Below are 26355 nucleotides of genomic sequence, written 5' to 3'. Positions count from 1 at the left end.
GACGCCCTCGCGCTCTCTCTCTCTCTCTCTCTCCCACTCTCCCGCTGTCTCTCTCCAGCGCGCGCGGACGGCGGCGCCACAGAGGACGCGAGGGCACAGGCGCGCGCGTTCAGAGCTGGAGCTTTTTATTGACAAGCGGCTCCGTCGAATCAGATGAAGAGGGTCCACCTTTCTACAGTATCCTGGCTAATCGTCGCGCGAGGGGGGCGGTCTTTATGCAAATGTGTTGGCAAGGGAGACGCAGCGGTTCATTCATCTTCTTCCAGAGAGAGGTGAGTTAACGCGAAGGTTATTTTACATGAGGGAGGAACTGTTTTGGACCAAAACACAGCCGTGAGAATAGCTGGAAAGCAAAGAAGAAGCTTCTGTTTTATAGCTGAAAGGAGCTCATTCTTCTACCAAACATTACAAGGTAGGTGGAGGAGAGCTTTGTTTTATTTGCAAATGGACTCTTTCACCATAATGTTAATGTGTACAAGTGTTTGTCACAGTGTGACAAATATTTCCTCACTTATCTTTAATTCATAACTAACTGAAGCAATAAGTAATGAGAGTGAAAGCCAGGGACATTATTTCACTAGTCTGTTGCAAGGTGTTGCACCAAGAAGAGGGAACTGAACCTTTAACCCTGTCAGTAATAGTGTGTTACACCTGTACAAATGAGGCAACGCAAGGTTTCACTTATACCGAGCAGTTGGGGTCTTGCTCAAGGACACTTGGGGCTGTAGAGGCAATTGAAACTGCTACCATGGTTCCCTGTTTAAAGAAAAGAGGCACATTGGTGACCATGTATCTGCCATGGTGTCAGTAAACATAATCCTGCTTGTGTTGTGCTGGTATGTGTTACATTTGGTGAGTCATTTTCAGTGAATGCTCTGAACATCTTGGATGGATTAAGCAGGCGTTAACTGTTTGCTTCCGCATGGATCTGAAAATGCAGCCGGGGGAAGCCAGTGCTAGAATGTCCTTCATGCTCTGGGAGCAATTAACGGTTGAACACAATGAGACTACCTATGTGTCGCACCAATGAAATTACAACTCTGTCTTTTGCACATGCAGAGAACAAATCAGCGTTATTTGAGCATGCAAAGTCAACTGAAGAAATGTGGATATTTATGCATGTTTATTACAAAACACACAAACGTCTGTGTCTTGAAAGCAAATACAGTTGAAAGCTCTGAGTGGCCTCACAAGTGCATATAAATGAAGAGTTTGCAAAAGAAACCTATAGCTGCAACTCTCACTGTTTTACCTTCAAAGTCATTTCAAGTTGACCTGTGTGAGTAAAGAGAGAAGGAGAGACGGACAGAAGAATACAGACTGCAGCCTGAACAAGTGGTTTAGTTCCATCTGCATAATCCAGTCCTCTGTGGATGACACCAGGACCTGCACAATCAATAGGACCAGCTTTGAAATGTGCTGCATGTGTGCTGTGGGCGAGCACATTATTGGTGGCCTTCATGCGACTGTGCATCAAAGGGGTTGTATCAGATGAGTTATTGCGTCAGAGTAATGTACTTGTATGCCTTGCTGGGTCTATATGTGATATACTGTTCATTGATTGTGTTCATATACGGTACAAAGCAGCATAGCAGTCTTCTGTAAAAACATACACTAAACTCACGAATTCAAACGCACACGTCTGATGGGCACATCCATGACAGACAAGCTGGTGACGGCTCAGTTTGGCTCTGTAGCCCTTTGGCTGCCAGGCTTTAACTGAACAGGAGCAGCTCTTTTGTCCATGGAGGCTCTCTGAGCCGAGGGGTAAACATTGGGTATTGTGTCACTTCTTTTTTTTAATCTTTTCGAAGCCAAGTCTGTGTCTTGTGTTCCTGTTATCGATCAAATAGAATTGTAGCAGTATGATGAGCTGCTTTGTCATTCGTAGTTTTGTCTTTTAATCAAGCATTAATCCACAAAAGTTTAGAGTTGTTGCTTCACTTCTACTGCAACCCACTTTTACTCTCTGAGTGTGTACTTCTCAAGAGTCAGCCTGTCAATTTCAATTCGATTTTCAATTCAGTATGGTTTATTGGCATGAATGCAACAAAGACAGTATTGCTAAAGCGTCAAGTAATAATGAGATGAGAAAGAAAAAGGAAAAAGTGTTTCAAGTGGTGCTGAACATCACACAAAGGAACTATTATTACACTGTCAATAAGTAGCATTTAGTACCACCCGCTCTTCCAAAATATCCATCAGAATATAGTATCTTCTGCTATTTTAATATCTTCTATTGTAATACCTTTAAACAGTTGTTTTCAGGAGTTGTCACATACTGTATGTAGTTGGGGTTAACCTAACAGTACAGCATCAAAACATTCTTAACTGAGACTTTCTGTTGTCATTATCTCATAGTTTGAGTCCATATATTAAAAGTCTGTTTGGGAGCGATGTAATGTTTCAATCCTGTGCTTTGAATTTTGGTGGTGGAGAGACGCTTCGTTTACACTTGAATCAGGGATTGTGCCTCTTAAGTGTTGAGAGCGTAGACCGCATAATCATCCCTGATTGTCAGCTCTAGTGCTCTGTTGAATGATAACTGTAAATAAAGAAGACTGCGCTTTCACTGAAATGTTTTAGTGTTTTCTTATTGAGAAAAGTAACTAAGCTTTTACATGAACACACTCTGCCATTGCCATTGTATTATTTCCAATAAATCTCAGCAGCATTTACAAAACTGCTGGACTGTGCTGTCTATTGTTTAGATTAAGAGCTGCTACGGATTGTCATTTTCCCCATTTTGAGTTCGCGCCTGAAGCCAACAATCCACACAAGGCACCTGCAGATATTTCACTTGCAGGATCAGCAACAGGTTATTTCCTAAGGGTGCAATAAGTTGATAGCTTGGTCTCTGCAGTGATGCGAGTGTATCCCTGTTATTTACAATAGGTGGTGGAAAGACACTGTAGTTACACATAACAGCTCACTGACAGATCAGTGGATGGGAGAGCACATGATTATAGTTACTTCCTCTGCTCTGGAAAGACCTATTGATCCATATTCTGTTGAGTACAATAATATCAGCTTGGAACAGCGTGTTGGGCTACAATTTCCTGTCTGTCTCTGTGCATGTGTGTGTGTGCGTGTGTGTTGTTTATTTTTCCGGTTTCTTCTTTTTTCCCTTTTTTTTTCTGTTAGCAGGAATAGACGAATGATGCTATGAGACCGACAACCAGCGCACACTTTTCTATCTCTCCCTTTGTATCACTTCCATTTTGTCTTAAGCCCGTGGCCAGGTGTACTATACATCTGTCTCACGCATCACTGGCTCATTGTGAGCGCGTGCCCACGCGTGCGCGCGCGCGTGTGTGTGTATTTCTGTTTGCAAGAGGGGCGGCTCGCATGAGCGGCTGCATGTGTGTCTCTCTTTGCTGATTGATTCATCCATTCCTGTCACATGCTTTATTTCACAGGGAGACATGTTGGAATATAAAGGTGTGTGTGTGTGTGTGTGGAGCCCTGAGAGTGGTAGAGCAGCAACAAAGGAATGTTGAGTGAAGGAGTTTGGCATCACTGGTGGATAACTAATGAACACCCACAGTTATCAGTAGACGCCATTGACAGAGTGTCTTGATGGATACAATTTTAGTACAATGAGGAGGTAACACACACTAACAGCTGTGGGTGGGTACTGATCTCAGAACTTAGAACTGGGGAAAAAAGTGTTATTTTGGTATTTATTCTGTCTCATATTGGCCAGTTTTATAGGAGAAACCTCTCAAGCCAAATCCTTTTTTTCCCCTTTACAATACAGTGGTTTAGTGGTTAGCACTGTCACCTCACAGCAGGAAGGTCATGGGCTTCAGTTTCCTCCTACACTCCAAAGACGTGCAGGTTAGGCGAACCAGTGACTGTAAAATTGTCCATAGGTGTGAATGTGAGTGTGACCGTGTTGGTCGGTCTATACTATATGTGTCAGCCATGTGATAGACTTGCAACTTATAAGTCTATCACACCTAACCGGTGTACCCTGCATCTCACCCAGTGCATTCTGGGATAGGCTCCAGCTTCCCCTGCGTAGGATAAGTGTTCTTTCCAGAGAATGGGATGAATGTATGATACAGAGAGATTGAGGCAGAGCAAATGGAACAAGGGATGTAGATAATTTGCAATATTTCATTTTTACAGTAATTCAGATATTTATTTGTATACTGGAGTTTCCTTGTTTACCCACCTATTTTGCATGTTATCACTTGATTGAATGGGCGTTATCAGTTGTCATCAGCCTTATAGATATAGATTAGAAAAGGCCTGTTTCACCTACCAGTAGGTGCATATCAACCCACTGGAATAGGACTGTAGCCTGTACCAAGCAACAGTTGTCAAAAAGCACGTGCCTGTAGATGACCATGTTTCCATTGTCTGTATGCTGTTAATGGAAACTCAACCCTTGCTTCACAGCAAAAGCTTTCTAGTAAAGATTGACTGGGAAACAGCTGCAACAAGCTGTGCTTAGTATAGGTATTTAACAGGTTTGAAATGGTTCTAAATCTGGTGTAATTTTTGCCACTTTCTTGTCAGCAGATTTCCACATGAGTGAAGCAGTTTGTTCTATGTGATGGTACAAAAAAGTTGGAACTTTATAATTTTCCTGTGCAATAACATATTTTTTGTCCTTTTGATGGTGCAGTGTGTAGGATTTAGTGGCAGCAATGAGATTGCAGATTACAACCAACTGAATACCCCTCCCCTCACCCTCTCCTCCCAAGCATGTAGGAGAACCTACAGTGGCCACGAAACCTACGAAAAATGTGAAAGGCCCTCTCTAGAACCAGTGTTTGGTTTGTCCATTCTGGGCTACTGTAGAAACATGGTGGTGCAACATGGCAGGCTCCGTGGAAGAGGACCCGCTCCACATGTAAATATAAAGGGCTCATTATAAGGTAACAAAAAAATGATTCTTATTTCTAGGTTATTATATACTAATTAAAACATATTTATGAATATTTTATTCCGTTTCTGCTAATATTTCTGGCAATAGATCCCCCTAAATCTTACACACTGGTCCTTTAAGTGCATTAAGCGATTATTGACTAGGAGATAGAAAGACTCCAAAACAAACTTGTATGACTTACGTGGTAGCAAACAATTGCCTTTTTAAACATTAAGCAGTGTTTCAGCGCTCATTCTCAGGCTTGTCTGTATGCTATATGTATGGGGCCAATTTTGTCTTTTGTTCTATGTTTCTTTTGATTTGTTTATGACTGAATATCTTTGGGTTGTGGTCTGTTGGTCGGGATAAAACTAGACATATGAGGATGTCACATTGGGGCTTTGAGAAACAGTGATCGACATTTTTCACCATATTCTGACATTTTATGGACCAAACAACTAATCAATGAATCAAAAAAATAATCAACAGATTAAATGATAATTAAAATAATCGTTAGTTGCAGCCCTAGTTTTTATATTTTCATTCTTTGAAAATATCATGTGCCTCCAGTGTTTTTCCCCATTGCATTTGGCACAAACACCTTTATTCATTACGACCTAAACCATCACAACACACGCGTCTGTAAACCGTAGGCATCCGTTGCATGAGAAGTCAGCTGCAGCAGTTGAAAAGTGTTAAATAGTGTCACATTTCTGTGCTGATCCATTCCTGCCAGTGTTATGCTGAGAAATTTGAAATTACCATTTTTTTAATCAGATAAGTTGAAATCCAATTAAGTCAGGGCCAATATCTGTCAAATCCACATCAGTGTCAAAACCAAATCCAAAACAAGACACACAGCTAAGACTAGCAAAACAGTCCCAACTCAAGGCTGTAGACACCAAAAATGTGAGTTTTTGAATATGAAAATAATGCTTGAAGGGTCTGTAATTTAAAAAAAGCTGTAATCTACCAAGTGCTACAGTTCTATTAACATTCATCCATTTAGTGCACATATAACATGTAGTTTGTCTAGAGTACAGTTTATTAAATAGTGCTTTGTACACATATTCCATACACAGCATCATGCATGTTTTTATGTATTACAGACAGTATTGCAAACATATGGTGGTGTTTATGTCTGAATTATAAATGATTCATTTAACATATTAGTACCTGCCACAAGTCTTTGTTTCAGAACACATTACGTTCATGTCAACAAAGGATGGTGATGAGAGGATAGCTTTCAGTACAGGAACAAGGCTAAGTGCTGCAGGCATTAATCCCATGCTCTGCTTCCCCTTGTTCCCTTACACTCCTTTCAACACCATACATTTGTGTGTGTGTGTGTGTGTGCGCGTGCGTTTACGGGACATGGGTATATTTGTTCTTGAAACTGTTTTTGTCTGGTGCTGAAACACCTGAGCCTTACAACCAAACAACTCTCCACCAGGGCTTATGTAATATAGGAAGGTGTGTTTTTTGTGTGTTTGTACATATGAGCGTGTGTGTGTATGTGCTCATGCTGGCATCTTTCCCCTTCTGCCTGCGTTTAAAGGTGTCACTGGAATATTATTAGCCACATTGTACAAGGCTGTGCAGGTTTGATAGGGCGCAAACGGAAACAATAGCTGACAATTAGAGCAGCACTCAGACATGAGTCAGCCAGACTTCAGTAAATGTGTAACAATTGTGGCAATTAACGAATACTGAGGTGAATGAATCATGTTTTGGAGATATGGGAGATAAAATTTAGCTCCTAAGGGCACATACACACACAGTTTGTCCCCCGTGTTTCTCCCCGGGCTCGACATGCTGCCTGGTCTTAAATTAGAGTTTGAACTGCACCGAGGTGAGCTGCGTTTCTATAGCGATGCATCCTTTCTGTTCCAGTCACTGGAGAGATTTATGTAGATTAGAATAATATGGAGATCACCCTGATAGGAATCAACACCTCAGCACCAACATGTACTGTAAGAACTCAGTAGAGTAAGTATGTACATAAGCATCCTCGTATTAACTCGGCTTTCACTGTATATATACTGACATTTTTGGATTGAAGCTTTGATAAATTACATTTTGTTCTTGTCAAAGAATTTGAGCATTCAGATCATGATCAATACTGCTAATACTGTTTCTGTTAATAGGCTTCTACTACTCAATTAGAACTGTTACAACTACCAACTTACTGCCAGGTGATATGGTTGAAATTGATATCATGATACTAATATTAGAATGTTTTTCTGGTAGCACTGCTCATGATGTGCAGCATTAGACAGAACTGTTGAAGTCTTTTGGGCCAAGTCAATTCTCAAGTCCTTAACAGCATGAATAGGAAAAAAACTGTTCACATAAACATTTTGATTCTTATATTCTAAGACTGTGAATCTGTTCACAGATTCCAAAAATCAATTTTTTCAACAAAGGAACAAAGTACCTGATGATGATGGCTTAATCGAAACATATTTATTTAATATTAATATAATTTACCTTTAGTGCTGACTGTGTGTGAGAGCTGATAGACTACAGAAAGAAAAGGGCAAGTTATTCTTCCAAAAAGACAAGCGGTGGAGCGCAGTTTGGATTTAATAACCTTTAATAAATCTTAATAATGGAAAAAGGACAATAATTCAAGACGTCTACAACGTTGTGAACAGTGATGGTGTTCCCTGAGACTAGTGTTGCTGCAGAAAGGCTCTTACAGTAACAGCACAGCAGAGCGCTGTCTTTTTTTTTCCACAGAGCTAATGCTTTGCAATAGACATTTAGCCAGTGGTGCTGATCAGTAAATTACACTTTAATTTCTTTATTCTGATACATGTAGAAGACTGCAAACATGCTTCCAAATTACTGCTAACTCAACTTTTCTCTTTCTGTTTTTTCTTTCTGTCGGTTTCATGTTGCATTTCATGGACTAACAACATGAGTGAATTGTTCAGTACAAAATTCCCCTAGATCTTGTATCAAGAATCGTTTACGAATCAAATCATGTCTTTCCGGTCGTGCACTATTACACTGACTATTAGAATGAGACAGCATCCTCTCAAGGCTGCGGTAATTGGTTTTAAATAATTGCGACCACTGAGACCTTTTATTGAACAAGTCTAATAGTTAAATATTCCAGCTATAAAATAACGCAATAAAGCAATAAAGCAATAAAGCAATAACATTAAGCATGCTTGTGCTTGTGGAAATTGCATTACCATTGAATTAAATTGCAGGTTTCTAACAGGCAACAAGTGTAATAGTCTACTGTTAAATTCAACAATAAATATCTCATCAAAAACATGGCATCGTGTAGGATGAGAGAGACACTGGCCGATATTTAGATTTCCAATAAAACCCAGACACCAAGCTCATATATCAGTCAGCCAATTGGTCAGGCCCAGTTGGCAGAGGGACTGTTTCGATTGGCTAAAAGCGTCATCCCCTTCCCTATTGCTTTTTGGCAGTGTGCCGGGCAACTGTTGTCAAGACGATGTATTGTTCTATTTCACTTTTGATGGTTTGGTGAGCTGCCATGGAGACCATTCAGGGTTTGGTTTATCATTCATACCTTTCATCAGATTAGTCTACCTTCTTATACTCTGTTTTTTCCCTATCTAACACACAAACACACACACACACACACACTTCACATTGTAGTTCATGGAGAGGGCTGGTATTGGACTGGTATCCTATTGATTGTTCCCCTATTGCTGCTACAGTCCATTGTACTTTTTCCACTCTCACAAAGGTTATTGCCACTGCAAACACACAACACACACTCACGCACACACACACGCACGCACACAGGAAATGACTACTGTATGGGTGGCCCAGCTTCCCATTTTTGCGCTCTTTCCAACTCAATTACAGCTTTTGCCAGCTTATCATTTTCAGTCACGGGGACACCAACACATTTTCCCCTTCAGGCTATGTTCAGTTCAAGCCAGAGTTCCTGAGCCTCATAATAATGACAGTGGAAGCCCACTGCTTTCAGACCTCATTTTCCTCCTTTCACAGTAGCTCTCCATAAAGGAACAATGTATTTTTATGCCAGAAATATGGTACAGGATATGTCTATCCTGAATTCACTGATTGTGTTACATAACTATATTGTTTTACAGTTTTATCATATTATAATGTCCCTTGAATTATCTGTTTAAATATTAGTTTGAGTATGCTTCCAGTAAAGTTGGGGGAGTATACCAATACAATGTCTTATGTATGTAAAGTAGCCAAACTTTAAAGCAGTTGGTACAGAAGATCACTCAATAATGTGGTAATTAATGCAAGCCGTTTAGTCTCTTGCATCTCATTTCTCTCTTTATTCATTTCTAGATGTAATTTATGACAAAAATATTGAAGTATCACAAATCTTCACATTTGAGAAGCCAGAATCAGCAAATGTTTTGCTTTTTTGCAAATAAATGACCAGTAATTAATTGATTCATAAATGTGTTAATAAATGTTTCCAATACAGCCGCCTCTTACTTTTGATTTAGTCTTCAACTATTTATTTTTTACTTTTCTGTGAGTATGAATATAACAACAGTACAGCTGTCACCACCATCAGCAGTGTCCATGATCAGCAGGAAACATTTCACAGTATTACCAAAGAATATATACTGAATGTGACACATTTTAAAGGACTTATATGTACTTTTCCATAACATTCAATATTCATGACTAAATAAAAGTTAAAACTACATCCTTTTATTCATCATGAGTTTAACTATCAAACTCTTAGCCAATCTGCTTCGTCAAGACTGTTTGTTTTGATTGATAGGGACCAGCAACCCACATTAAGCGTCGCCAGATTGCTGAATCTTGATTAGTGCACTGGAGTATGTGCACCACATTACCTTTTTCCAAAGCCCCGCCCACTAAAACCGGTGAGAGGAGCACAGAAAAAAAGCAGTAAAGAAATCCCTAATGTGAACTAATGAATGTAGGAATGTAGGAACCATCAATTATAGTAAGAGGTTGATTGAGAAATTATTGTTTTGAGGGCCTTTAAAGAACAAACAAGTGGTTTCATTTCTCACCTTGTTGCTGTGATGCAGTAGTGTACATGTCATGCATTGTGCCAGCTTGAAGAGAGTAAAATAAGAGTGAAATCAAATTGGTATTTGTTGTTCCTCAGATCCTGTCATTAGAACCACTGCCTTTGATGTGTAACACCCATGCCATCCATCAGCCTAATAACAAGTGCCGTGAGTTTGTGAAATCGGCCATCAAAATGTAAGCTTTATTACAGCTGACTCTGGCATGCAAACATGTTTAATTAGCTTATTCAATCAGCTAGATCAAGCTGGGTTGGCAAACACACACACACGCACATCCACACAGTCTCCCACGCATCCACAACTCAGATTAGACTTTGTGTTTACTATCAGTCTGACAGCTGGAATGAACATGCATTAAGGCCCCTTCAGACTTGGTAAGATACACGTCTTTCTCTATTGAACGCCTGTTGGGGCAATTTTTCTACAAGATCTGCTTATCTGCCCGCCACCTCCCATCTTTCCTCATCCTTCCATCTTCATCGCCTTTTCACTCCCTGTCTGTTTGTCTTCCCCTTCAGACGTGTGAATCCAGATTGAGTCATCCTCCCTCTTATCTTCTTCTTTATTTTCTTCTACACACAGCTTGCTCACCTTGTCCTGCTGCTTTTTCTCCTTTTTAAAAAAAAAATCATTTTCATCTCAGTGTATAAGTGTCTATATGTGTAAGAATGTCAGCCTGTTTGTGATAGGACTAATATGCTGGTTGAAGCCAGCATGTTTGTATGTGTGTCTGAATGTGTGTGCTGAGGCCTCCATCGTGTGTTGACGTGAACGGACTGTCAAAGACGTCATCGTGCACAGCAACAGCATGTTGCCACTGTCAGACCAATTGATCCCTTTGGCGTGATGTTCAGAGCAGGTGTTCACGGCTGTAAATTTGGGAGAAATTGCAGCATTTTGGGAATAAAGCTATTCATATTAGCACCAGAGGGAGTGATTTAAATGTACTGGGATTACAGCACATAAATGGGTGCCTCTTGGGATCTTTGTTAGGCTGTTAAGGGTTTCTGGAAGCCACAACTGATATTTGTATTTGTTGTTTGAATGGTGTGTGTGTGTGTGCGTGTGAAACCATGTGAGTGACACCGTGGCCTCCTTTTCTGAGTTTCTGAAGGTGGAACTATTTTCTTTGTCCATTTTCTTGTCCTGCTCCTGCTAACCTCCAAATTCTTCTTCTCTTCATTCCAAACTCATCACTATCTCTAGAGATCTACATTTATTCAGCCTCACATCGTGCTCATGTTGGCTAATTTCTGTTTGGGAGAAGGGGTCATGTTGTTTTGTTTTGCACTAACAAATCAGTAGCAAGTGACATAAGTCAGAGCGGTTGCTAGGAGCAGTTCACATTTTTTATGACAATTTAAGAAATGCGATTTAAAGCAGCACTTATTGATTTGACGTGGGGCTGTGAAACAAGCTTAAAACACAACACTGATAGATTATCCTTGTGTAAAGTGGCTAATTTGTTAGCAAAAAGTTGTCTTTTTACACAATCGTCAAACACAGAGCAATACACTATATTCAAACCAGTTTCTAACATTGCCTGTCTGTGGTTGGTGCTGGATGCTGATGAGAACTGCAGATTCAGGTAATTCTCTGTATGTTTGCGCATATGAGCGTCTCCCTTCACATTACACATGGTCAATTTATCAATTGTTAATAAGAAATATTGATTAGTGCAGTTTTAGAGTTGCTATTTCTGTTGTAAGTTGACTGGCAACAAGCTGTACAGCTGCGACGATCACATCCACACACTTTTCTATCACTATTTTTCTGGCTTAGGTGCAGGAAGTTGACATCTGTTCACATACATGAGCACATAAATGCACATGTGCATGCACTCAGATAAGCATCACCTTTCTCAAAGGAAACCAAAATGAGAAAATTGCATAGAAGCTGGTTCATCTGTATGACGGTACTGAAACCATCTCATTTATTCCACAGAGATTTGACTTATTAGCTCTGAAAGACATCTTGGAGAGAGAGAAAGAGAAAAGAAACAGCAAGGAGGTTGGAGGTTCTCTACAGATTACCTCCAACATCTGAATATTACAACAGATTTCTGCCTCAGTAAAACGTGCTGGCAGAGACCTGAGCACCTGACTGGAAGACAGCATCCGACCCGGGAACCATTACAATTAACCTACAGGTTGCCCATCTTGCCGGGGTGAGGGGTGTTTATTTTGATTCCTTTAGATGGGATAAGTTTCTGATGTGTTTGCTCGCTTGGCTAGTTGCGCCTCTGACTGTCTTCCACAGGAAACTCCATTATCTGCTAGATTTGCTTCCCTAACAGAGGGATAAAATCTCATCTGCCTCAGTCGGAGGCGGGAAACGTTACAACTCTGTGGAGTTTGTGTTTATGTGTGTGTGTCCAGGAGGGTAGAAGCGGAGGTAAACTCAATGTTTGTGGCACAAGTTGGTGTGTTTGTGGAGTGTTAGTTGATAGAGTCAGGGATTTACAGAGCTCCATGAGTTGACACTGTCAATAATTCAGAGATTAGTTAAACTCTCACTCTAAATGTCTGCTTGCAGTGCAATGCTTTGAGACATATGGATTTGAGAGTAGGAAAATGAAAGAGAGGGGAGATTTATGAGTCTAAAATCTCTGTTTAATGGTGGTCTCTCCAAACTGACCTTCTACCCCTCAGGGGGAAATGGCGCTAGAGGTGTTGCTGCCACGACAAGACTCCCCTTATGTGCTCGTTCTCCACACTGTTGTTCTTAGCATCTGTCTGCATCCATCATGTAGCAGTTAACCTTGTGAGACTGTGTGTGCATGTGCCTAAGCACGTATTTGTGCCTGTGCCAAGACAATTGCTTGTTTGTCTAAATAATGCGTTAGGTTCACCTTTAAAAGGTTTCGAAAAATTGTGGTGTGCCACTCAAAGCACGAGACGCCATTCTAACCTCAAAAACCCTGAGTCACTTCTGAATGGATTCATTTGTGTTGCGGCACAAATACACTTTTGTGGAAATGAAACACGTACAATCGGTCTTTTATGGCTGACACATGCTGGGTTCTATTATAAACATGCTAACGCTATTTTCCGGCAGCAACTGAAAGAAGTTAAATATGTTTGAATTGTGTTGTAACAGGACTGCAGTGAACAGATGAACATCCAGCTGACCCGCTGAGAGTTAAAGCATTGACACTTTGATAGTAGTTGCTTTTATTTTTTTCTATCTTACAAGCACATTTCTTTTCATTTTCTTCCTGAACAGTGCCCTTTCTCTTCTCTGAGAAGGGAAAACATTCATTTTCGTGTTTCAACTTGATAAGATCACTGGTGACCTTTTCAAAGCAAGTTAATGCTAGAATGGCCTGTCTCCTATTGATATCCTTTATTGCTCTTCCTAGCGTTTTCCTCTAAGCTCTTGGGTCTCCTACAGTGCCTTCCCCTTGTCATGGGAATACAAAGTCTAGAATATTTGTGCTGTTTGCAGTGACTTCAGGTTTTGTTGGCTCTTTCTACATGACTCACTCGCCATAAAGCTGGACAGGATGATATTTCAGCTACTAAACTGTCCCCACACTCTCCCTGCAATTCAGAGGAGGATTTGTGGCCGCTTGGCTCAGATGTGTTGGCTGTATCCTGGTGTCAAAGTGCGAAAGCTGTGAGACGGGGCTATGAGTCAGGGATGGCGTCACGAAGGCACTGCAGTGGTCCTCAGCTATGTGAATATGTGTGTGGTGAGGTCACTGGCTTATCAGTCAGGGTAATGGCCCATTTTATGGCCAAAATAGCAGCAAATGCTATCAGGGGTTTTACTTATAGATAGTGATTATGGAGGTAGAATGATATGAGTCATTATGGAAATGGAAAAGTCTTTTATGGTGTGGACATTTTATCTATAATGAATGGACAAAGGTAAAACTATTCATTTCAGCCACTCTTTTAACTCGGAGATCCCACTTGTTCAGTGCTGCTTAACAGCTTTACTCTGTTTAAATATTTTACACTTGTGTCTACACTATTGTGCGTTTGAATTAAGGCATTATTATTTCACCTTACCAGTAAAATAAATCACAGTAAAATAAGTCACACATTGGACCACAACACTGTAGTCAAATTTCTCAAAGTCTCTTTCTGATATTAAAGGTGCAGTATGTAGAATTTAGTGACATCTATTGGAATGGACTTGGCAGAAATGGAATATGATATATGGATTATGTTTTAAATAGTGTATAATCACCTGAAAATAAGAATCGTTGTGTTTTCATTACCTTACAAAAAGAGCGGGTCCTCTTCCACGCACTTGAACTTGCCTCTTAAATTTGATAAGTACTATGATAAATAAAGTTTTGGTGTATGTATAATAGTATCATCTGCATTTAATTGAACACAACAATCAGAAGAAATTAAAGAGAGATCATTAATAAAATAGAAAACAGAAGTGGCCCTAAAGTAGAACCTTGAGGCACACCTTTTTGTTGAGTTAACAAATCTGATTTACACCCATGGGCAACAACACATTGCTTTCTGTTATGAAGGTATACTGGTTGGTTACAGTGTATAATGGGAAAAGCCAACAGCATGTAGCTTATCTAAAAAAAGGGACAGTGATCCAGTAGATTAAATGTTTTAGTGAGATCAATAAATATTGCTTCTGTGAGATTACTATTATCTGATGCAGAGAAGACATCATTACTGAATTGTAAGTGCAGTAGTTGGGGAAAAAATTTGATCCAAAATAAATTTGAAATTAAGATGATAATTAGTGATGATGGAATATAAATAGATTTTTAAAACACTTCAGCAATACCAAAAAAAAATCAAAATATGTCTGTAATTACTGGGATAAAGTATGTCACTACAATTATGAAGAAACATTTGTTTGTTTGTTAATTTAGATCATCATTAGCAGCTACTGTAACAACAACAGTAGCTGTCATTAGTTTACTGTATATTTAGACACTCAAAGTCAATGCAGCTTGCGTCTGTGTGTTTAAATGTGTAGGTAATTCCTTGTTTGCATCGGTCCTCAGAGACCTGTGCTATTTCAACAACACAAGGACATTACCGCTGCTGCTGTTTTTTGTCTAGCACCTCCTCACCTAAGTGTTCACCCTGTCTCTCTCTCTCTCTCTCTCTCTCTCTGTATTGCCCCCCCCCATCGCAGAGAGGTGAAGTATCATGGGGAAACACAACAGCAAGCTGGCCCCAGAGGTCCTGGATGATCTGACCAAGAACACTGAATTCAACGAGGCGGAGCTCAAGCAGTGGTACAAAGGCTTCCTCAAAGACTGTCCCTCAGGCATCCTCAACCTGGAGGAGTTTCAGCAGCTCTATGTTAAGGTGAGGTGGCGCACAGGAGAGGCAGGAGAAAGCGAATGGTAGCTTTAGGTGCAGTGGGCAACTGATTTTGCAGTAGTGAGGAGGAGTAGGGTCTACTGACATGGATAAAATAATCTTTCTCATCTCCATTTCTTGGATTGCCTACAGTTGAAAATGTACTATATAGTTTTCCATAGTTACATAAAATAAAAAGTTACCTCTTTAATGACTCATTCACAACATTATTGAGCTGTTATGTAGAAAGCTTATGTTACTGTGGCTGACTAATAGTCCTATTATTGGGGCACTGAGAGGAGTTGAAGCCTCTAATAATGCCAGCGTCTCTGTTACTGCCGGAAACTCCTTCAGAACATTCAGAGGCCACACAGGTCCAGAGAGAGGCTGACTGAGCTTTGTAAACTTTTATTTTAGTTTTAAAAGTTCCACCTACGTAAATAGTTACTGTTTGTAACACAGATTAAACTGCAAATTAAAATAACATTGTTGTGAACTTTTCAGAACATGGTATTGACACTGATAATCTGATAACACATATTTGCTGTTTGTTTGTTTTTTCAATGCCAAAAAATGTTTTCAGCAATTATTGATGTCTTTCAACAGAGCCCATCATATTTCATGTTTATATACATATTGTATTGTTTTACACACACACAGACTTACTTCTCATTGACTGGTACTAACCAAACAGACATTAGTCAGCACAGTTATCACAAGTATGAGTCACTGTGTTGTGATCACTGCAAGATGGCTGTGTGCGCTGCATGTAGCAGTCCACTGTTTTGCTGTCAAGCTGATGTCCTCTGAGCTAGCACTGTCATAATTATGTGTTATTGTCACCACAGCCTTCCCATATCACAGAATGTTCTTCCTCGCGGTGAAACTGACACAAATTCTGCACCATTATGTTACTGTGACAGAAAATTAACATAAAGAAGCTTCTTCATCCTCGAGTCTGTGTTAATTCATATAATCAGTGATAAAAAATGAGGCAAAAAAAGAAAACACATTATCTGATATTGCTATGCTATGATAACTATGATATACTTTGAGACCCTAAAAACTTATGTAGAAAAACATTAGAAACAGAAAAAGAATCATTTTGACACCGGAAATTTGTGAAATTATTCAAATGACTGAAAATGACCTTTTTTGAGAAATAGAAGAGAGGTATACGTTAAAGGGTTAAAAATGGGAATCAATCTCACACAATTAATACCGAACATTAGCGCTAAACAGTTAATAATTACATTACAATGTAAATGCAAAAATGTATATAAAATTATACAATTATAATACAAAATAGTAGGTAAATGCAGGAAATTAACAACAATTCCACTCTGTACTTTGCAGGTAATTGATTCACTGCTACTGCTGTCATCAAATGTAGACATGATCAACCATCTTGGTCTTTGTCCTCTGTTTACCGACATTTAAAAGAAGGAAGTGATGCAAGATGCAACTGATGCATTGTTTATGCCACCTTATGTTTTAATCTTCCAGTTTTTCCCATATGGTGATGCCTCCAAGTTCGCCCAGCATGCGTTTCGGACATTTGACAAGAATGGTGACGGGACCATCGACTTCAGGGAGTTCATCTGCGCCCTGTCCATCACCTCCAGGGGCAGCTTCGAGCAGAAACTCAACTGGGCCTTCAACATGTATGATCTGGACGGGGATGGCAAGATCACACGCATGGAGATGCTGGAGATCATCGAGGTGTGTTTGTGAGCCGGCAGTGAGTCAGAAAGAGCAGCGTGTGCCCAAGGAGTCATCTTGTGAAAATAGAAATGATTCATGTTAATATACATTTTATAACAAGATCTAACATTTTTTTCCTTTTTCCCCTCTGCAGGCCATCTACAAAATGGTCGGCACCGTGATCATGATGCGTATGAACGAGGACGGGCTGACCCCTCAGCAGCGCGTGGACAAGATCTTCTCCAAGATGGACAAGGACCACAACGACGAGATCACCCTGGAAGAGTTTAAAGAGGCCGCCAAGTCTGACCCCTCCATCGTCCTACTGCTGCAGTGTGACATGCAGAAGTAGAGAGCGGTGGGTGGAGACAGAGGGAGGGAGGGGAGGGATGGGGGAAGAGATGAACTGAAACTAGAGAAGGGAGGAGGATGAGAGAAAAGAAAGGCAGGGGAAGAAAGGGAGGGATGCTGTTAGGAGGAGGAGGAGGAGAAGAGAGGTAGAGAAGCTTTGTCTCTTTTTTTCTCTTTGAGGCAGTGATGACTGGGAATGAGCCATGTTTGGAACACACAGGACCCCTGATTGATGCCATTCTTTTCTTCCAGGCAGCCCTGCTGTACAGTACACTCCTGCAGCACTTCTGCTTCAGCGTAGCAGGGTGTCTTTATAAATCCTGTCTGATCATGTGTAAGAAGTGGAAATCGCTCCACCTCCTTTGGCACAGACCAAAAAAAAAAATTGTGGGGATTTACAGAGGAAATATGAGATGTGTCACTTGCACTTTTACACTGTCAGACTCTGTGCCTAGCATGTGAGATTGTAAAGCCTGCAGGGTACAAACATCTGCTATCTTTCTAGATTGCTTTTACATTCTTCTTACGTGTATCTTACCCAACTTTCTTATTTGCATAATATAGTATAACTTGTTCACATTCTCCATGATCTTGAAATAAGCAGTAATTGCAAAGCAGGTTCTTTCCAATTTATGTAAGTTAACATGGAATCCCTGATTTCAGTGGTTCTTAAAAAATATATAACATGCACAATCACTAGATATCTCCACCACAGAAAGACGATTTCTTAACACACCCAGCAGTAGTTTTCTGTGCACTGTGGGATAGTTTGAAAAAAGGAATGACATCAAACCAACCAAGGGGCTGCTGTGTGGTCCACATGGCCCATTTAGAGAGATGAGAGAGAAGCAAATGTTATGAGACAGAATTATGTAAATGAACAATACCATGACGTGTGTGTGTGTGAGTTTGTGTGGGTATGAATGTGAGAATGTGTGTGTGTGGAAATGGGAAAACACATTTAATACACTGCCCCCTCTGCATGTGTTTGTTTGTGCGTATGTACTGTTGTACTTATTAGTTTATCCTCAGCCAAATCCCCACCCAGTTATACGGCACTTAAAGAGAACATTTCCAATAGATTACAGCCTGATGTCCACATGCTTTACTCTCCAGGTATGAGGCAGGCAGGTGATGAGCGTGTTAGGCGGCGGCATAGTGAAGCATACTGAACCACAGAGGCTGCTCAATGACTCCAGGCTGCGCCTAAAGCTTTTTCCACATATACTAAATCAATAACAAAATCAATATCTCATCAAAATGATTACATGTGTTTTATTAAAAGGACATGTAATTAAGTTAGAACTGAGCCTTGTCCTCCACATAATGTAATCTGGATCTTCTCCAGCAGGTGAATGTGTTCCCTGCATGGCTGTCTTAGTGATTGTATAAAGTAACATTTGCATGCATTCAGTAGTCTGAAGCTACAGATAATGTGGAAATTCAACAGAAAGCATCACATTACTCATAGTATATGACAATAATTTGATAAAGAAGAGTAGCTTAGAATCACTACATCAACTTGGCCACTATCAAAGCCACTGTGTGTATAATTTTATTTGATTATATTATCTTTCAAATGCTTATAATGGCATGAGTGGCAGTGGCAGGCTATGTGTTTTGCATTGCTGTCTGTCAGTATTGCTTTGGTCTGTATGTTTCCTCCTCCCAGGGGGCGCCAAAGATGGTTTTTAAAATCCTACACATGGTGGCTTTAATATATTAGAGATGTTACCTTTGTAATTAATGATCATCATCAATATGACTTGATATTAATGCAACCACTAACAAGTAGTTTTACCATTAGTACTTACTGCATGAAATGAATTTGCTCTAATAGATCACATCTAATGGTTTTAACAAATAGTGGTTACTAAAATTATGCTATTACATATGCTGGGAATTTATTTAATTAACAGCTTAAATTTCAAAGGAAATTTTAACCAAATTTAACCAAAAGTTACTATAATTGTGCCGTTTCACAAGTCAAGTCAAGTCTTGGCTTTGGTAGTATGTGATTTAAGCAGAATCAAAAATAGGGCAAACATACACAATAATATAAAATGTGTTCTGGCTTCTCAAAGACCAGCAATTTGACCAACAGAAGGAGTCACAAGAACAGTGTGGAGTGCGGATATTCAGAACAGTAATGACAGACCATATGACAGAAACGGTATTGCTTGGAAAGGCCAAACCTGCCTCTATGATTCATTGTTGTTTCACATGAAAAGCTGAAATAGCCATCGCTCTTCTTCCTCTCCCACTGTCCTGCTCTCGCCCCTTTTTGTCTTCTTCCTTCCTAAATGTCAGAGAGGAAGCGCTTTGATAATAGGTGGAGGGAGAGGAACTTTGCTGAACTCAGCTCAGATCTAAAAATCAATGCGAAAAAGAGCAAAAGGTTGAAGAGGAAGCCCAGGTGGCATGTGTGCATATACGTGCGCTCACCTGTTGGTGAATGTGAATGAAAGCAGATAACTGGTAAGTGGAAGACCACCTGTACATTACAGTAAAAAAGTCAGAAGTCCCCAACTTTTATATTAGAATCACAACCTCTGTGTGTTTCTGAAGATCAGTATGAACAATCAGGGTGAACAAAATTCAGAAAATATTGCACTGACATTTGTGTCAGTTATAGTTTTCATTAAATGTACGTAAATGTTGCTTGTAAGATGTCATTGCAAATTTAGATATTTAACATTAGCCACAGGTATTTCATAATCATGCAGTGTTTAAAGGAATAATTTGTCATTTTGGGAAATATGTTAATTCACTTATGGTAAGCTTAGCTTAGCACAAAGACAGGAAGCTGTACGGATTAAACAAATCAGATATAACAAGTTAATTAGTGACCTGTAGAGGTACTGGTAGGTGGATTTTTTCCCCCTTTGGACAGAACCAGGCTAGCTGTTTCCAGTCTTTGTGCTAAGCAAACTGTCTCCTAGCTCTAGCTTGATATTAAACTGACAGATATGAGAGTTCAACTCTCAGCAAAAAGGTGAATACATGCCTTTACCACAATGCCGAAACATTCATTTTAATGGAAGTTTCATCCATTTCACTGTAATCATCGTCAGTCTTGAATGTTGCCTTTATTAGCCTGCAAAAAAGTTTCAAATAAACCCAGTGTTTACTGAAAAAATACTTTTTTTCTGCTTGCAGTCATGTTCTGACTATGAGTACAGGAGAAGGTAATGAACAATGGACAGACCTAGTCATCTGACTGGTTTAGAATGTTCAGAAACTGCTTTTTCTTGACCTGGATGGTAGAAATTGATAGGTCAAGGAAAGAAATGATGGAGAATTTACAAGATAACTGCTGTGCAAAGAGAATCTGGCTAAAGTTACAGTACAAGAGGTTGCATAATCATGCACTGTCAGGCGGCAAAGCCTTGACTGTGTATGATGTTTTAGAGTAAGGGATAATGAGATCTCCTTTCTTTTGTGAAGAATGTACTTGTGTACTATAGGTAAAAGGATTTAGGATTTAGAAAAGGAGGCAATGAAGCACCTTTATTTGTCCTTGAGAATTTAGCACCTCATTAGCATTTTAATAAGTTTATAAGTTGCTACATACTTTTAGTTAATTTACCTCAGTGAGGAAAATACTTTTTACTCTATCTCACAAGACTTGCATTAGGAATTCTGACAAATGGAGCCAGACCATTGCATTTTTCACAACAGATCAATTTCTGACTTCAAAGCAGCAGAAAACACGTGGCTTCTCCCCTGTCAGCAAATCAGATTAATATCCTTCTTCTCACTCAGCCAATGAACATGCTCCCTCCCTAAAAGCTACAGAACGAGCCTCCTTTGTGCGATAATGTAACGATAAAACTGTATGTACATTATAATACGACTGTAATCGTATTTATGGATATAAACAAATATATTATGTAAATGTAAATGTACCACTAGCTTAGACCTAATTTCATATGATGACATAGCTAGTGTGTGTGTGTGTGTGTGTGTGTATGTGTGTGTGTGTGTATGTGTGTTTGCGAGAGAGAGAGAGTGGAGCCTGAATAAGTGTGAGTGCTTGTGAAAGGTCAGTGTGTGCTGTATGTCTGGACACTTTTGCTAGTGTTCACATGTGTTTTGTATTTGTATCATTTGTGTAACAGGAGATGCCTCAGTCTAGTTTAACTTTGTAAAATTTGAGTGTAAACCCTCACACCGAAGCACTGAGTGTTATTACCCACACATACACTTGCTTTTGTGGTCCGCTGGTATACGGTATGTACTGTCTCCAATATGGGACGTGTCGTTTCGTTTGCTGTAGCCTACTGTTGCAGTTCTACAAGTAATACTCACATATAGAGGTTAGCTTTCACAAAATGGCAGAGTTGACAGTTCAGTTCAGTAGCCAGCGAGGGGGACTTTTGAAATGGAGGTTGATGTTGAGAGGTTGTTGGCAGGGGAAGTCTGAGGTGTGAGTAGAAGGGTGTCAGTGATGAAAATTATATAAAAAAAAAAAAAAAGAAGAAGAAAAACAGCTGTCCTATGTCACAGTGTCACCCAGTGGATGGAAACATAATGTCACACCTCACGACAACTCAACCACTGCACAGCTCCCTTTTGTTCTTTCTGTAATGAACATGCCTGGAGATCAAAACTGACAACGTTATAGGATGCAAATGACTTGATCAGGACAGTCTTACAGTCTTACGTTTCTCAAAAAAAAAGTGCTAGGATCTGAAAGTGGTGTGAGAAAATGTTCACTTTTTAGAGTACATGAGCTTGTTTCATTGATTTTCTTGAATCAAGTAATATTATGACATCTTGAAGTTACTGGAATAAATGTACAGAAAGCTGAAATAGAGATGTGAAAGCGAAATTAAGGAAGAACAGCATCTGGGAGTAAAAACAAAAGCCTTCAATGTGTTTGACATCTTGGTCACTTTCAACAAACTGTTTTCTGCAGGTTTTGTTATGTTATTAAGTGAACTATTGGAATAAACCAAAATATGTAAAACTGTTTTTTTTTCTTTCTTTTTTTTACAATAATTTATCAAATGACTTTGTTTGACAAACTGAGACAACAGAGCATTATCACCTAATGCTGTTTTCCCCCTCAGCTCTACAGAGCTTTTAGCCTTTTTTCATGCATTGTTTTGGTTTTACGGCCCATAACTCCACTCTGGAAACGGAGCTGCCTGCTCCATTTCCAGCCGCAGCAAGCAGGTGTTATCAATCAGAGAGCTCTGATGAACCCACCAACACCACCTGCTCTGCACCAAACACAAGACAGACAAAGTTAGCCACAAGCTGGTGAACATATTGGCACAATAGCAAGCTAAGAATTTCCCTCAGAAAAGTTTGGAGACCAGAACAGAGCTAAAAGTACACTGAGTATTGGACTTAAATTTGTCATATGGCCACAAATAAGACCTTGTCTGCTAGATGTGTAAATAGGCAACTGTTTGCTAACACATTCACCAGAACAACTTTGAATTGGACTGGGATTGTCTCATTTTTGTCAAAACAAAAACTTACTCCAGAATCAGAGTATTTTCAAAGATGCATATAAACAACAACAAGAAAATCTACACACAGGGGCTTTGGGGTAATTGTCTTTTTGTACAGTACAGTTATCTCACTTCACTAGCAGACATTTTGCTCTTATATTAAGAAAAACTAAGAGATATGATCAAGACTGGGAGTTGAGATCATGTAAATTATCTGCAAACAGTCACATTTTACAGCCCCATGTGTTTTGTTGCCTCTTGTTTTGACTCAATATAATATTGTCATAGGCTTGGTTAATCATAATACTGGGCGGTATGCAGTAAGACAGTTTGATTAGAACAGATTGGCTCACAAAGTGGCTCCACAATGTGTTGATCTCCACACTCCTCTGCTGATTAGATTGTGTCCATCCTAATTAGCGCCGGCTTAGACAAAAGAGCCTCTTTGACTTTGCTCCCCAAGATACCAGACACAAATGGTTTTTGTTTTGTTGTTTGGATTGCTTTGTCATGTGATGTTTTCTTTATACTGTATCCAATTCAAAATTACATAGGCAGAATTTAACATTTACTCTGTAGATTTTATGTGCCAAAGACAGGATTGTGTTACGTGTGGAACCTAAAATGTTTGATTGCTATGGATGTATCAGGTTGAGCTGAACATGAAGTGATGCTGTGTTGATCATGCAGTTCATCAGCCGTCAGTCTTCAGAAAGCTCTGGACAGATGCACTGAGCTGGGTGACATGAATACATGAATATGAACATGGATATTCTGTTTTTTTTTGTTGTTGTTTTTTTTGGGACAGGGAATCATTTGTGCTCGGTTGTGCAATATAATTCTATTCTTCAACATTTCTCTATGATATTCATGTAAATGTCTATTTGTCCCGTCTTATGATTTTGCTTTTTTTTTGTTTGTTTTTTTTGTTTTTTTTGATTTCAATATTGTTAGGCTCTTAGAACAAAGACAATGTAATTATTTTTGTTACATAGAATAAAACACATGGATGTCAGGAGTGACTGTTGTTGTCGTTTTGCTTCTAGTCCCTGTGTTTCCTCTGATAGCGTCTTCACACAGTCAAACCCCACACGCACACACACACACACACACACACACACAGTGAGTGAGCCAAGATTATGAGTCACCGTCTAGCAATGATGTCACATTACTGCAGTGATGTCACCATGCTGTTCTCATGGTAACCATGCTGAGGCCACAAGGCAGGGAGACTCGGACATAAACATATACACACACTTACATAGCTACACACATTTATACATAAGCATGCACACACGCACACACACACACACACAGTCATAATCCACAGGGAAATTTAATGACTGCGGAAATTAATTTTGCCTCTGGTATCTGCGGACTCTCATTTACTCAGCTGGACAATGATGGAGAAATAATTGAACACAATGAAATGACTCATGAAGATTGAGCTTTGACTTTATGGATCAATATGGGCATTCACTTTTAGACAATGCCCTCTCATGAGAGATGGAAACTATCAGACACATTTTGTGCAGAAAAAACATTATTTGTCAAAGGAAAATACCACTCAGTTTAAGCTCTCATATGAGTTGATGTTTTGTTTTTTCTGGTGTGACTCAGCCAATATTTATGAACATCAAAAAGTTGGTACCATAGGACACCCCAGAAACACTGAATACTTCATAGGTTTATTTGAAGGTTTACAACTGACCTTTATCATAAAATCCAGATTTTACACCTCATTTTTGGGTCTTAGCTTCCTGGTTTCCTGTTTAAACTGTGTTCGGCTAAACCCATTTTTTCCCTATGCCCCTTCTCTAGCTGTTCACCACGGATCAATATAAATCTATTCTGAGCCTCGCTGTATCAGGCTTCAGCTCAGTGGAAAACCAAACATCACATTTGCGTGCACAGAGGCTGAAAGAGAGAAAGCTTACAACAGTGAATCACACTGCAGCAATAGAGGTCATTTTAAAGACGTGCAGTTTGCAGAGCTGCCACAGGGTGGGGCTGTATGCTCAGTCTCACTCAGAGGTCCCTGAACTATATCACAACATCATGCTACTGGCCTTTTAACTGTAAAAGCCTTGCAAAGACCAGGTAAGGGTCAGATATAAAGTGCTCTTACAACATTCATGTGGGCATGTAAAAGCAAAATGAAACAACAACTTTAAACTCACTTTAAATTGTTGGGTGAAAATAGTGTGAAGAGTTTAGCATTAGCGTAGAGACACTGGGCAAGGGCATTCAACTACGAAACAACACAACTGACCACACTCAGTCACTATAACACTAACCAATAGCCAGGCAGATAGACATGGCTGCTAAGCAACCCTCCCTCACTGTGTGAATGTCCAGTGGACAAGCACTTAAAGTCTGTGAGGACAAGGAGAGTGTAATGAATGAGCAGAGGAAAGAGGAAAACCCCCACTACTACTACTGCTATGACTACAACTACTGCTACTATTAGCACTAATAATCCTGCTACTAGTACAATTCTTCTTTTATTCCAGTAATCTAATACTACTCCTATTCAACTTTGTAGTTAAATCTAACACAAAAATTCAATAGTAGTAGAGCTGCTGCCTCTACTGGGACAACTGCTCACACACTATATACCACTACTTACAATAAAATACTAATATTTCTATACTAATATTACAATACGACAAATACAAGAATGAAAATAAAAAGAAATGAAAATTGGCTAATCGCATACTAAAAGACAAATGAAAACCATAGTGTTCCACTGTGTAGGAAACTCCATCAGCCTTAAGCCTTGAGTATGAAGAAATCAGACTTGAAGCTATGGTAGTAAGTCCCAAATTGCATTACATTCATTTGACAGAAAATATGATATTTATTTGGATAGATATTCAGTAAAAGTTTGAAATTAGTCTCTAACTGTCTTTAACTCAGTTCAGTCTTTAACTGTAGTGGCATCGGCAGTGAACCGAAGCCAATATTCATCGATGTCACAAAACTTTCTTACTTTGAAAACTTATCAGAGTTGGTGGTTATTGACCCAAGTACTTATTGAGAAATGAGCTCAATGCAATACTGTGATGTCAGCATGCTAACATAATGACAATGCAAACATAATGTTTAGCAAGTGTAATGTTGACCAAGTTCACCATCTTAGTTAGCTTGACTATTTAGCCTACTTAGCTAGTTTAGCATCTTAGTATGATATTTGAAAATGACACAAATAATAGCTGAGGCTGATGTCATTAGTTTTTTAGGTATTTGGTCATAACTCAAAATATTGGAATAAATAAAATGATCATATTGCCAGATAAAAAGTTGAGGGATCAACAAATTTATCACATTTCATTCTTAGGGTGACATTAATGTCTAAACAAAATTTCATGGCAATCCATCCAATTGTTATTGAGATATTTCACAAAGAACCGCAACTTTGAAATTCATGGTGGCTAAACAGGAGAAGTCAGTGGATCATCAAAGTCTCTGTAAGATTTTGTACCAATCCATGTAGCAGATGTTGAGATGTTTCACAGGATAAGTGAAAGCTTTGACCTGGTGGTGGCACTATAGAGAAAAAATCACCAAAGTCATTAGGATTCATCCTCTGGGTACCATGAATGTCAAAA

General features: G+C 39.4%; 1 protein-coding gene across 1 annotated transcript; it reads left to right on the top strand.

Annotated features, from left to right (window-relative positions):
* Nucleotides 1–256: 256 nt before the first annotated feature.
* Nucleotides 257–17280, top strand: LOC121912472 (hippocalcin-like protein 4). Its single transcript, XM_042434581.1, has 4 exons — nt 257–412; nt 15055–15230; nt 16731–16946; nt 17083–17280. The coding sequence occupies exons 2-4, from the start codon at nt 15069–15071 to the stop codon at nt 17278–17280; spliced, it is 576 nt and encodes a 191-aa protein (XP_042290515.1). The 5' UTR covers nt 257–412; nt 15055–15068.
* Nucleotides 17281–26355: the final 9075 nt, after the last annotated feature.

Source organism: Thunnus maccoyii, chromosome 15 (assembly GCF_910596095.1).
Source record: "Thunnus maccoyii chromosome 15, fThuMac1.1, whole genome shotgun sequence".
Classification (NCBI taxonomy): Eukaryota; Metazoa; Chordata; class Actinopteri; order Scombriformes; family Scombridae; genus Thunnus; species Thunnus maccoyii.
The sequence above is the reverse complement of the archived record's forward strand: the minus strand, read 5'-3'. Positions and strand labels throughout refer to the sequence as shown.